At 37.0% G+C, this 13,533-nt stretch overlaps 1 protein-coding gene across 4 annotated transcripts in view; it reads right to left on the bottom strand.

Annotated features, from left to right (window-relative positions):
- Window positions 1–13,533, bottom strand: part of INPP4B (inositol polyphosphate-4-phosphatase type II B) — an 839,852-nt gene that overhangs the window by 141,179 nt on the left and 685,140 nt on the right. For all 4 annotated transcript variants that reach the window (XM_043902501.1, XM_043902500.1, XM_043902504.1 and 1 more), the window contains one exon: window positions 5,294–5,471. In XM_043902501.1, the coding sequence (XP_043758436.1) occupies window positions 5,294–5,471 (178 nt within the window). The remainder of the gene's footprint in view (window positions 1–5,293; window positions 5,472–13,533) is intronic.

The following is a 13,533-nucleotide window of genomic DNA, read 5'->3' on the forward strand; positions in this document are numbered from 1 at the left end:
GACCAAAACCATCCCAAAGAAAAGGAAATACAGGAAGGCAAAGTGGTAGTCTGAGAAAGCTTTACAAACAGCTGAGAAAAGAAGAGAAGCAAAAGGTGAGAGAGAAAGAGACAGATATACTCGGTTGAATGCATAGTTGCAGAGAATGGCAAGGAGAGATAGCAAGGCCTTCTTCAATGAACAATGCAAAGAAATAGAGGAAAATAATAGAATAGCAAGGACTAGAGATCTCCTCAAGAAAATTAGAGACACCAAGTGTTCATGTCATGCATTGACAGGCACAATAAAGGACAAAAATGGTAAGGAGCTAACAGAGGCAGAAGAGATTAAGAAGAGTTGGCAAGAATACACCGAAGAACTGTAAAAAAAAAGGTTTGGAAAGTGAAAGTGAAGTAGCCCAGTCATGTCTGACTCTTTGCGACACCATGGACTGTATAGTCTACCAGGCACCTCCATCCATGGAATTTTCCAGGCAACAGTACTGGAGTGGGTTGCCATTTCCTTCTCCAAGGGATCTTCCTGCCCTTGGGATCGAACCTGGGTCTCCCACCTTGCAGGCAGACAGACACTTTACCATCTGAGTCACCAGGGAAGCCCTGACCTGCATAACCACAGTGGCATGGTCCTTCACCTAGAGTCAGACATCCTGAGGTGTGAAGTCAAGTGGGGGTTAGGAGGCATTACTACAAACAAAGCTAGTGAAGGTGATAGAATTCCTGCTAAAATTTCAAAACCTAAAAGATGATACTGTTAAAAGTGCTGCACTCAATATGTCAGCAAATTCAAAAAACTCAGCAGTGGCCACAGGACTGGAAAAAGTCAGTTTTCATTCCAATTTGAAAAAAAGGCAATGCTAAAGAAAGTTCAAACTACTTTCCAGTTGCACTCAACTAACATACTGGCAAGGTTATACTTAAAATCCTTCAAGCCAAGCTTCAGAAGCATGTGAACTGAGCACTTCCAGATGTACAAACTGGGTTTAGAAAATGCAGAGGAACCAGAGATCAAATTGCCAACATCTATAGGATCATAGATAAAGCAAGGGAATTCCATAAAAACATCTGCTTCATTGACTATGATAAAGCCTTTGACTGTATGGATCACAACAAACTCTGGAAAATTCTTAAAGTGATGGGAATACCAGTCCATCTTACCTGTCTCCTGAGAAACCTGTGTGCAGGTAAAGAAGCAACAGTTAGAACCTTACATGCAACAACTGACTGGTTTAAAATTGGGAAAGTAGTATGACAAGGCTGTATATTGCCACCCTGTTTATTTAACTGATATGTTGAGTGCATCATGCAAAATGCCAGGATGGATGAAGCACAGCTGGAATCAAGATCGCTAGAAGAAATCAACAACCTCAGACATGCAGAAAATACTACCCTAATAGCAGAAAGCAAAGAGGAATTAAATTAAAATCCACCTTAATGAGGGTGGAAGAAGAAAGTGAAAATGCTGGCTTAAAACTCAACATTCAAAAAACTAAGATCATGGCAATTGACTCCATCACTTCATGGCAAATAGAAGGGGGAAAAGTGGAAGCAGTAACAGATTTTATTTTCTTGGGCTCCAAAATCACTGCAGATGGTGACCGCAACCATGAAATTTTCTTCCACGCTTCCTCCTTGGAAGAAAAGCTATGACAAACATAGGCAGCATATTAAAAAGTAGACTCATCACTTTGTCAACAAAAGTGTATATAGTCAAAGGTATGATTTTTCCAGTAGTCACGGACAGATGTGAGAGTTGGACCATAAAGAAGACTGAATGCCAAAGAATTGATGCTTTTGAATTGTGTGGACTCTTGAGAGTCCCTTGGACAGCAATGAGATCAAATTAGTCAATCCTAGAGGAAATCAACCTGAATATTCAATGGAATGACTGATGCTGAAGCTGACACGCCAATACTTTGGCCATCTGATGTCAAGAGCCGACTCATTGGAAAAGACTGATGTTAGGAAAGATTAAAGGCAAAAGGAGAAGGGGGCAGCAGAGAATTAGATGGTTTGGTGGTATTACCAACTCAATGGACAGGAATTGGAGCAAACTTTAGAAGATAGTGAGGGAAAGGAAAGACTGGCATGCTGCAGTCCATGGGGTCACAAGGAGTAGGACACAACTTAGTGACAGAAATTGCTTTGTGATGAGCAAAATAATAATGTTATTGGTTGTTTAGTCACTAAGTTGTGTCAGACTCTTGTGATCCCACTGACTGTAGCCTGCCGGGATCTTCTATCCATGAGATTTCCCAGGCAAGAATACTGGAGTACAGCGCCATTTCCTCCTTCAGATCCTGACCCAGGGATCAGACCCACATCTCCTGCATTGTAGGCTGATTCTTTACCTCTGAGTCACCAGGGAAGCCCCAGAATAATAACAGTTTTCTTAAAAAAAGGTCTATCCATCTCTATGAAATGGAGACTATCGTGTGTATTTGGAACTAATGTCAGACATACATTTGATTTATGATATATATGCTTACATTTAGGTCTTTATTTTTTTCATTCTGAATTTATTTACATTACTCTCCCCTCTCTCTCCCTCCTCTTTTTGTCTCTTTTTGGTCTCAGTGCAGTGTAATTTTAGCCTAGGGAAAAGTAAAATGTGTCTTTTATCCCCCTCTATTACTAACCTTTCATATCTTATGTTAAAATTTTGGTTTATGCTTTGTCTTCTCTGTTTGGATTATTCATGTATAGTCAGAATTTGTCTTTTGCTATAATCCTACATCATAACATTAAATAATTTCTTTACTATTTCCATAAACTAATATGTAGCAAACAAAATCCAGTTATCCATCAGAAGATATACTAAGAATTAAAAAATTAGAAATACTTAATTGAGCTTGTCCATATTAGAACATGAAAAATGTATAGAAAATTTTACTGTGGAAATTCACTTAGGTCCCTATTATGTACTGAATATCTATAAGGATGATTTTCTAAGAAAATAACTCAAGAACTTGTTTTCCAAATATGCCAGTTCAGATTCAGTAAAAGAGAAAAAGGGGGCTATCAATAAAGAAAAGATTTATTTTCTAATCCATAGTGTGCAAGTCCCCGAGCTTAAAAGCAAAATATTTTAAGTTAACTCTTTCTAATATTAAACTATACTAAAATTTAAAGTGCTATTTATGTGATTTACCTTTTATGTTAGATTTATTGCAGGCAGATTCTTTACCCTCTGAACCACCAAGGAAGCCCTCATGGATAATATTTTATTGTAAACCAAGAGCTAGTAACTGTCTTCATACACTATGCAAAACTCTGTTAACTTAGGTACTTCTTTGAAATTCTGGGCATGAATTCTTAAAGAAATGCATGGCTTGCAAACTTAACCTAAAAAAAAAAATCCTTCTCATTTCAAGTGCTGACGGATTTATTAGTAGACAAAACTTGTCTACTCAGTAAAAAAAAAAAAAAAAAAAAGGGACGAAAGTTGGACCAATGCTGAATTAAAGGAGGTGAAAATATTATACATGCCCTGCCCCCTCCCCCAAATCACCGCAGCAAGTTGTAAATGATGTATGAAATGACAAAGCCCTGCCCAATGCACAGGACGAATATAAATACTGCTCTGAAATCACCACTGTGAGGTACTATTTGCTAGAATTTTCTGCATAGCCGAAACCAGGAAGACCTCACCTCATCTACAAATCCAAAAAAGAAATGAACTGAAAACAATTCTATTATTTTACTTTATGCAACACCCTCCTCCTTCCTTTTTCTTAGCCATAACATATTCATTGACTATTAGAATACTTAAGTATTGTTGAGGAGTTTAATAATTTTTTATTTTTTAACAAAGGAAATATCAATACACATATTACATGGAAAATATCATAAAGGGTTTCCATTCCAGAGTCAACTAGACGCTGGGTCTGACCGCTAGTTTTGTTTGAGTCCTGGGTTTGACTCTACCACCTGATTTTGTACATGCTTTAAACTTCTTTGAGCTTCCATCTTTTTCCTTTGTAAAATGGAGATGATATGGACACACAGTTTGAAGGTTAAGTGAAATAACCTAAGCCACTGAAATCACTAGCATGATATTGGACAATGTAGTTAGTTGTAAAGTTTGGGTCAATTTTTTCCTCTCTTTTCATAATGGAGGCACATATCCTAGCATGAAAGGAAGATTGCATTTTGAACTAGAAGTCTTGGGTTTTAATTTTTAACTTCTTAGTTTATTAGACAATTCACGTGACTTTTCTGAAGACATCTTAGATATTTTTCTTCTGAAAATAGATGTTGATTACATCCTATGAGAAAAATATATGATAATATAGACTTTAAAATGTTAAGTAAGGGCAAAGTGGTACAAATTAACTTATCTGAGTCAAATATATATATATATATATATATATATATATATATATACAGATATAGTATTTAGATTTCTAGGAATCTGTTCTTCAGGGATGCAATGAACTACACTATTTTATTCTAAAATGTTATCATGAGAATTTTCTTTGGTCAGTTTCTTCAAGGGCATATTTTTTAGAAATATCTCATAATAAATTGCAAGATGTCCTCAGGATGCAGAGGTTATGAATGAGTGTACCAGAATTGGACTCCAAGACACTTGACTTTGCATTTCTAATCAAGCAGCAATTTGATTTTTTCTATCTTGGTTCTCCATATCATTCAGACGCCCTAATTCATTATGGAAATTGATGTTTGAGTATCTACCCCATGCCAGACTAGCTTTTCTCTTTACATATACAAATGCAAGTCACCTTTGGAAGAAGGCAGACCTAAGTCCCAGTACATTTCAAACATTAACTAATAATTTTGGAAATTTTCAGAATCCTCTCACAGGAGGCAATGTTGTAGAAAGCAAACTGAGGCACAAGAATCACCCCATGCTACTGATGAGAATCCACCTGAAACTTCTGCTCTCAAATGAAGTGACATTCCTACTCACAGGTCTAGCTTCATATGCATAAAAATTAGGTGCTCGCCAGAGGAAAATACTTTTCAAAATCTAATTTAATTCATTTAATACAACCATGAAGCAAAGAAAATGAAAGATGTCAAGGAAAAGAGAAAATATACTTCAACCAATAATAGGTTTCATTTCCTACTAGGAAAAAAAAAGTGTTCAGTAAGATTTGAAAAGAGAATGAGGCCAATTCATTTTGATCCTGTGGCAATACTTTGAAGCTTACTTTCTAACCTGGTCTATTTTACATTTCCAGATGCTATGAAAGGTAATGTATGCAGAAAGCAACACCAGTGGGGATTTGGGTATTTCGTTTTCCCCAGTGCAGTGACGATTTGGATCTTACTTTTTCTGAAAGCATCTTTAAAGAATTCTTCAAGCTGTCTGGAGAATGCTGGCTTGCAGAATTAAGCAGTAGGTCTGCATGGGTTGCTATCAGAGGTTGGAGTTGATTGATGTTGCTGAGAACTTCTTTTGCTTTGGCTGTGTTTTCAGGTGAATAGTAAATAAACTGGTATCCAGTACTGCAACAACAAAGATAAAGGCGAATTACACAACAAGCAGAAAGAACTGTCAGCACTTAGTACCAGATGCTAAGTGATAAACAGAACTCCTAATAGCACTACTTCCTATTGAACAGATAAGAATTATTCTAAGAGATTTTTGTGATATTCTGAGTTTTCTCAAGTCAAATGACCAAGATATTTTGAAAGACTAGATGAAATGATTCTAGTCCTTGCTTAAGCACTAAGAAGATTTTTCATGATTACATACATCAAGAATTAGCATTCAAAACAAATTTAATTACTAATGAACCTGAGGTCACACAGTACAGGGAGAAGAGTATGAGCCTTTATATTTAGGCCGTCATGGATACAGATCCTGGCTCTTCCACTTGGTAGGCCACATGATCTTAGGGTGACCTTAGTTTTCTCATCAGGAGAGTGGGAATAATTAACCAAACAGTTCTAAGAGGTGGGTAAGGTCGGCCATCATTCATGTGAAATGCCTAAAAAGTGCATGACACAGAGCAAGCATTTAATAATTACTATGTATATTTTCCCCATGATAGGGCAGAGGGCACAAATTCTAACAGCTGAGAAATAGGGAGAATATAAATTAAGGCCAAGTGAGCATATGGAGAATTTTGTTGTATAGAAAAGGGACATTGATGACATAAAAATTCCATTATGCTATTTTTTTCACCACTCTTTTTGTTCACCTTGCAGTTTTCTCATTTGATTTGCAAAAATATCTAAAACTGACTACAAATGAAAGAATTACTGACTTTTATAATCATGTTTTAAGAATTGGATAAACACATTATAGGGGTAAGATTTCCATCAAATGATGAAGTCTTTGTCCAGTTGCATTAAGAAAGATGAAGGAGACATTCCAGCAAAACTTCAAAGAAAAAGAAGAGTGGCCACGGTTGGTACATTTACATGGTGGGTGCAATACTTGGTTATATCCCTTTATATCCAACCATCAGTGCTTTTTTTCATTATGCCACTGAAACTAAGTCTTCCTAAAACAAAGTTCCCTTACAGAGTTTACGATTCCTATCTCTATTCAAAATTTGATACCCATTCTTGTCCTCTTTGACTTTAATCTTGCATTTATCAACCAGTCAGTTGATTAAAATTGCTGTTGTCTGTACCCCTGTCAACATACTATAATTGTTGGAGATATTATCATTAACTTACAAACTCAGGTTGTTTCTCCAGGGCAAGATGAACTAACAGGCTCAAGTTATGGACCACCTGGCCGGAGAATCATAAACCAGAGATACCCTGAACTCCCAAAACTGGCCCTTTCTTCTTCCTGGCCCTTTCTTTTTATTATCCTGGCCCTTTCTTCTTCCCCTTTAAAAAAAAAATCCCAAACTCAAAGACCAAGATGGAGTGGCTCTGAGGCTTGCCTGCCACTTCCTCCTTGGTGTTCGGCAATAAATCCTTACTTTGCTGTCAGAGTTGAGTTTGGCTTTATGACCCATGGGCACATAAACCCTTTGCTGGATTTCACCTTGCAACCCCTGTTGAGTATATTGAATATTCTCTTTACATTTACCAGCTCAATTATTAACATTCCCATAATTTCATTTTTCTTCTATTCTTTTTTCCATTTAAAAAAATTTATTTTTGTAATTGAAGGATAATTGCTTTACAGAATTGCATTGGTTTCTACCAAACATCAACATGAATCAGCTATAGGTATGTTGGAATATAGTTAACAATGTTGTGACAGTATCAGATACACAGCAAAGAGACCCAGCCTTACATCTATACGTACCCATTCTCCCCCAAATTCCCCTCCCATCCAGGATGCCACATAACATTAGCAGAGTTCCTGTGCTATACAGTAGGTCCTCATAATTCTTTCCATTTCTTATTTCAAAATATTAGCATTCAATAAGAAAAATTAACATCTAGGAAGAACTCTCCCTTCCCTTTACACTAATGATTTACAGAACAAAGTATCTGTTTCTTTAGGGAGACAATACAATAAATCTAGTATTTTATTGACTTTTTTCACAATTATATTTAAAACGTCCTTGGTTGCTTGGACTATTTGGGAGACAGGACAAGAAGCTTAATGAAGGATACAGGTTTATAAAGGCTAAGAAACATGATGAGAATTTGCTTTTAATTTTGTACTCAAAGTTTTTTTTTTTTTTTTTTTAACATTTCAGAAGCAGGAGTTTAAAAATAAAGCACACCACTTATTTTAATGCAAACCGAAGCAGATGACAAGTAACAATGGTGAGGAAGAGAGAGAAAACAATAGTCCCTGACAATTATCTCTCTTTCTGGTTCTGATCTCCTGGGAGACTGTGCTGAGGCCTTTAACAAAAATCATGAACTGGAATGTCCTCCTACTCACCTGTACTCAGACTGGATACAAAATTAAATTCACCAGAGTCTTTAGTAAATCAAACAACTCTGTGTTATTACTTCAAAAAAAAATTATTATCTAAAAATATTGACATACCCACTCAGTTCATACCCCCTACTAAATATAAAATAGATAACCAACAGGGACCTACTGTATAACACAGGGAACTATTCTTAATATTTTCTAATAACCTATAAGGGAAAAGAATCTGAAAAAGAATGTGTGTGTGTAAATGAATCACTTTGCTGTACAGTGAAAAAAGTAACATAACATTGTAAATTAACTATACTTCAATGAAAAAAATACACAAAGTTACTGATGTGTCACCAGGGTGGGGATGATGTTTAATACCCAGCATTTTTGACAGCCGAGAATAGGACTTATTAAGGACCATATACAGAAAACAGCCTGTGGGGGCTGCTCCGTGGTCCGTTTTAACTGATCTGCTCTTCTATTGCTTTCTGGCTTCATCTTATGGAGATGGACAGGTCTCCCATGGCTTAGCTCAGGAAAGCCAGTGTGGTCTTCCCACCTTATCTTCACAGATCTGTCCTCTTTCTGAGTGCATCATTCCTGGCCTCTCATGTGTTCACTCCCATGCACTCTTTTATTATTATTATTATTATTTTTTTAAATTTTTATTTGCTTATTTATTTGACTGGGCCAAGTCTTAGTTGTGACACTCAGGATCTTCGATCTTCACTGTGGCATGTGGAATTTATAACAGTTCCTTGACCCGGGGTGGAACCCAGGCCCTCTGCATTGGGAACAAGAAGTCTTACCCACTGGACCACCAGGGAAGTCCCAGTCCATGCCCTTTTTTTGACCTCTGTCACCATGACCTTCCTCCTTGACTCATGCCATACTTCCCTGGCAGTTCACTGTTACTTTATTTCTGAACATTTTCCATTTTCGTTATTTTATCTACACATTTCTTACTCTGCAAATTCCCTGACAGTCTCCTCTCCACTGGAGAGAATACATTGTCAAGATTTATTTCTTGCATATTCTTTCCTTATAGTCTAGTTCAGTGGTGCTCAAATTTTAACAGGCATAAGATTCACTTGAGGATGATGTCAGGGCCTGGGTATTTTTAATAAAGAATGCAGGTGCCCTGGCAACACCAACAGATTCTGCTGCAGTGGGTTGCAGCTTTCCTAACAAGCACCTTGGGAAATCCTGATGCAGGTGAACAGTGAAGCACATTTTAGAGACATGCACTGCCACTGTTTTGTAAGCTGTTCTCTACACCACCTCTGATCACACTACACAATGACTCCGATCAAAGTTCCTTCTCTAAGGCAACTTCTGTACACCTACTTTATGCTCACAATTCTGTTCAATATTAGTCTTATTTTTACTTGTTTTAAAAATTGAAGTAGAGTTGATTTACAATGTTAATTTCTGCTCTACCACAAAGTGATTCAGTTACATATAGGCATATATTTTTTCATATTCTTTTCCACCATGATTTATCACAGGATTGAATATAGTTCCCTGTGCTACAGTAAGACCCTGTGGTTTACCCATTCTATATATACTGGTTTGCAGTTGCTAACTCCAAACCCCCATTCTACCTGTCGCCTCCACCTCCTTGGCAACCACAAGTGGTTACCAGTTAACAGTGGTTAAGACCTGTTTTCTAGGTCTGTGAGTCTGTTTCTGTTGCCTATATTCAGCACAAATTGCTTTGGTTCACTTCTCATTATGAGTGTTGGTCCCACCAAACTTTTCCATCACCTTTTCATCTTTTCCCTCCCAATATATTCCCACCTTCTTCCTCTCCGTCCCTAATGCATTCTTCAATCACCATCCCATCATGTGGCATAACCGAACTCCTGTCCCAGGCTCCTGAGTCAGTTTCTATTTGAACAGAGTTGTGTAGAAGGCATTCGTTCTCCTGGTTAAGCCTTTTAATGATGAGCATCTCACCTAGTAAGGCCGAAAAACTCATTTTCCACAATAAAAGCCAATGTTGGTGTCCAATTTGAAATAGTATGGTATGAAAAAAAATTACAACCCACAAAATAAATTTAAGTGCACATAAATCTCATCTACCTATTCATTGCCTTACTCTTTACACATGTTATTTATTTTAACAGTTAAAGCTTTTTAAATAGAAAGTTATGAGTATAATTTAATTATTGAGATAAAAAGAATATAGCTAAATTCTATTTTATAGTGGTCTGAAATTTAAACTGAATCCAAACACTTGAATCAACTATCAACCAGACAAAGACAAAATGTTTTCCTGGACAACAAATATTGAATAGGATATAAATATTATAGCAAATCATGGGTAAAATATTTGAAAGTAGTATCATAATAGTTTTATATTGATGAAATAGTAAATTAAAGTATATAGATGGATGTATATACAATATACACTTTGATTTAATATATATTTACTTAAATTATTTAATACCCTATTAATTAGCATATGTACATACACATACTCAAATGTTCATGAGCATATTGTTATTAGAGGTAGGTATAATTTTTGAGGTATAAACAAAAATAAAGCACATAGTAAAATAATATTCACATTTATAAATGTGAATTGATAACTGAAATACGATTAAAACAATGATGTATGTTTTTGTGTGTATCCCAGCACAGTCACTTCTCATTGGTCCTTCTTATTTTCCCATCCTCTAGTATTACTTGCGATTCCCAGGTGGTGCTAGTGGTTAAGAATCTGCCTGCCAATGCAGGAGACAGAAGAGACAAGGGTTTGAATCCTGGGTTGGGAAGATCCCCTGGAGGAGGGCATGGCAACCCTCTCCAGTGTTATTGCCTGGAAAATCCCAAGAACAGAGGAGCCTGGCAGGCTATAGTCCATAAGGTTGCAGAGTTGGACACAAATGATGCAATTTAGCACACACACACTAGTGTTACGTGTTCCAAGGCTCAGTCCTTGGAAAACTTCCTTGCTTTTATCAACATGTCCCTTCTAAGTAATCTCATTTAAACTTGTGGTTTATAAACTTCAGTTGTATTAATGATTTTCAAATTCATTCATTCCCATCTAGACTGTTCCTTAAGCTCCATTAAAAGCAAAAACTTTTCTCTTGACAGTCCCAACTTATCATATCCCAAACCAAACTCCTGACTTGCTCCCCATTCTCTATAACAGCTCCCCACCATAGCTCACACCAAGCTCATCTGATGTGGCCAACATCTCTTTCTCTCCTAACTTGTGCCAAATTTTCCAGAAAATTCTGCCTTCTTCTTCCAAACATATGCAGAATCTAACTGCTCATTTCCACACTCACTGCAACCATGCTTTTGTAAGCCACCACCATCTACCACCAGGATTATCACAATAGCCTACAAACTGGTTTCCCTCCTCTGTCCTTATACTGACACTTTGAAACCCTCGCCTCATGTTTAGGTTATGTTGTTGTTTAGTCACTAAGTCACATAGGTTGGATGAAGGCAGGAAGCAGGCAAGAAGAGAGGAACAAAATAGTTCTTTCTTAGCCTGTTGCCCATGCCTCAAATTTGGGAACTTGCTCAGCTGTTTATCTGTGCCTTCCTTCCTCCAGGCCGCTGCTATCTCCATTCCTTAACCCATTTTCTCAATTGAGCTACTATTTTAGCAAACGGAGTCATGGAAAAATACAGATGAGACAGGATGAGGTGGCAAGGAGGGAAACAGGAAGAAAACAGAAGGAGGAGTGGCATGGCTGGATTAGGGTGGATGAACTTAGGAAAAACTGCTATGGAGTGCTGTGTTTTCACTCCTGCTGCAGAACTAAATCTCCTGGGAAAATTCACAGGACTATTTCCACTTCTTTTTCTCCCCTTACTCAAGCACTGCTTTAGAAAAAACAAATGATTTCCTGAATCCAGAGAGAGGGATAGACATGCTTTCAGTTCTGAGAAGAAAACCATGTGGATAATAAACGAAAATGTACACCTTAGTGCATTTGAATATAGCCTTCTGGCTTCACAGGGTTTAACAACGTGCTTCAGGAAATTGTAGAAGGTAAAACACACACACACACACACACACAAAATCATAATGAAATCATATAGCTCTGCTTTCGTCCATTCATCCTTTCCATTCTTTTTTCCCTTTTTATTCTTTTTGCTAGAAGTGTAGCTTACAAAAAAGAACCTGAAGGAAAACAATATTTGCTTTTGTTTACCTCATATGGACTTCACTTGTATAATTAAACAAGTTATAAAATCTAAACTTAAATTGATGTTTGTCTCTGAAAATACTCTTTTTAAAAATATTGTTTCTTGGAAATTTTAGAATCAGTTTTTGAACAAGCCTTGATGCTGCTATTTATTAGCTCTGTGACAAGTAATGTTAATCAAGGGGGAAAAAAAAAAAAACACCTAAAATTCATTTTAGCTCAACTTGCCCTCAAAGAAAATGTAACTACTGACTCTGACCACACTAGTTCCTACAATCTTACTTTTCAGTTTGAATGCTCTTATCTGCCATTTTTTTGAGCATTTGGACCATATGTGTGTGTGTGTATAATATATGTGTAATATATAACATATATATACTACATACATATATACACATGTTCTTTCCTTAGTCCTATTCTTGCTCTAATAAAAGACACCCAGACACTATTATCTGACAAAGTTCAATGAGTTTTCACTTCCATGGCCTATTCCCATTTATCCATGGTTTCACTTGCCCTGATTTCTTTTTCCAACTTCCAAGAGTTTGATCGATCTATTTCTGCCTAGTTTGGCTTCTGGTATTTTCATGCTCACTCTTCTGTGGACCTGTAATGGAGAAGCACCCAAACCAGGTCCCCTGATTCCCTTCCATCCAAAAACTTTCTAAACTCCATCCTGGGCATTATTTTTCATACACCTCATTAAAATACAGAGAAGGTTGTCGTTGAGTCTCTCAGTCATTTGCATCTCTTTGTGACCTCATGGACTATAGCCTGCCAGGCTCCACTGTCCATGAGATTTTCCAGGCAAGGATACTGGAGAAGGTTGCCATTTTCTTCTCCAGGGAATCTTCCCAACCCAGGGATTGATTGAACTCTCATCTCCTGCTTGGCAGGCAGATTCTTTACCACTGAGCCACCTGGAAAGCCTATAAGATAAGGTATAAGAATAGAAACCACCTTCTAACAAACAAAAGCCCAGGACCAGATGACTTCACAGGTGAATTCTACCAAAAATTTAGAGAAGAGCTAACACCTATCCTACTCAAACACTTCCAGAAAATTGCAGAGGAAGGTAAACAGCCAAACTCATTCTATGAGGCCACCATCACCCTAATATCAAAACCAGACAAAGATGCCACAAAAAAGAAAACTACAGGCCAATATCATTGATGAACATAGATGCAAAAATTCTCAACCCCAAAATTCTAGCAAACAGAATCCAACAACCTATTAAAAAGATCATACATCATGACCAAGTGGGCTTTATCCCAGGGATGCAAGGATTCTTCAATATTCACAAATCAGTCAGTGTGATACACCACATTAACAAATTGAAAAAGAAAAACCATATGATTATCTCAAAACATGCACAATTCAACATCCATGTATGATAAAACCCTCCAGAAAGCAGGCATAGAAGAAACATACCTCAACATAATAAAAGCCATATATGATAAACCCACAGCAAACATTATCCTCAATGATGAAAAATTGAAAGCATTTCCCCTAAAGTCAGGAATAAGACAAGGGTGCCCACTCT

The sequence above is a fragment of the Cervus elaphus genome, chromosome 5, assembly GCF_910594005.1.
Source record: "Cervus elaphus chromosome 5, mCerEla1.1, whole genome shotgun sequence".
In the NCBI taxonomy this organism is placed as follows: Eukaryota; Metazoa; Chordata; class Mammalia; order Artiodactyla; family Cervidae; genus Cervus; species Cervus elaphus.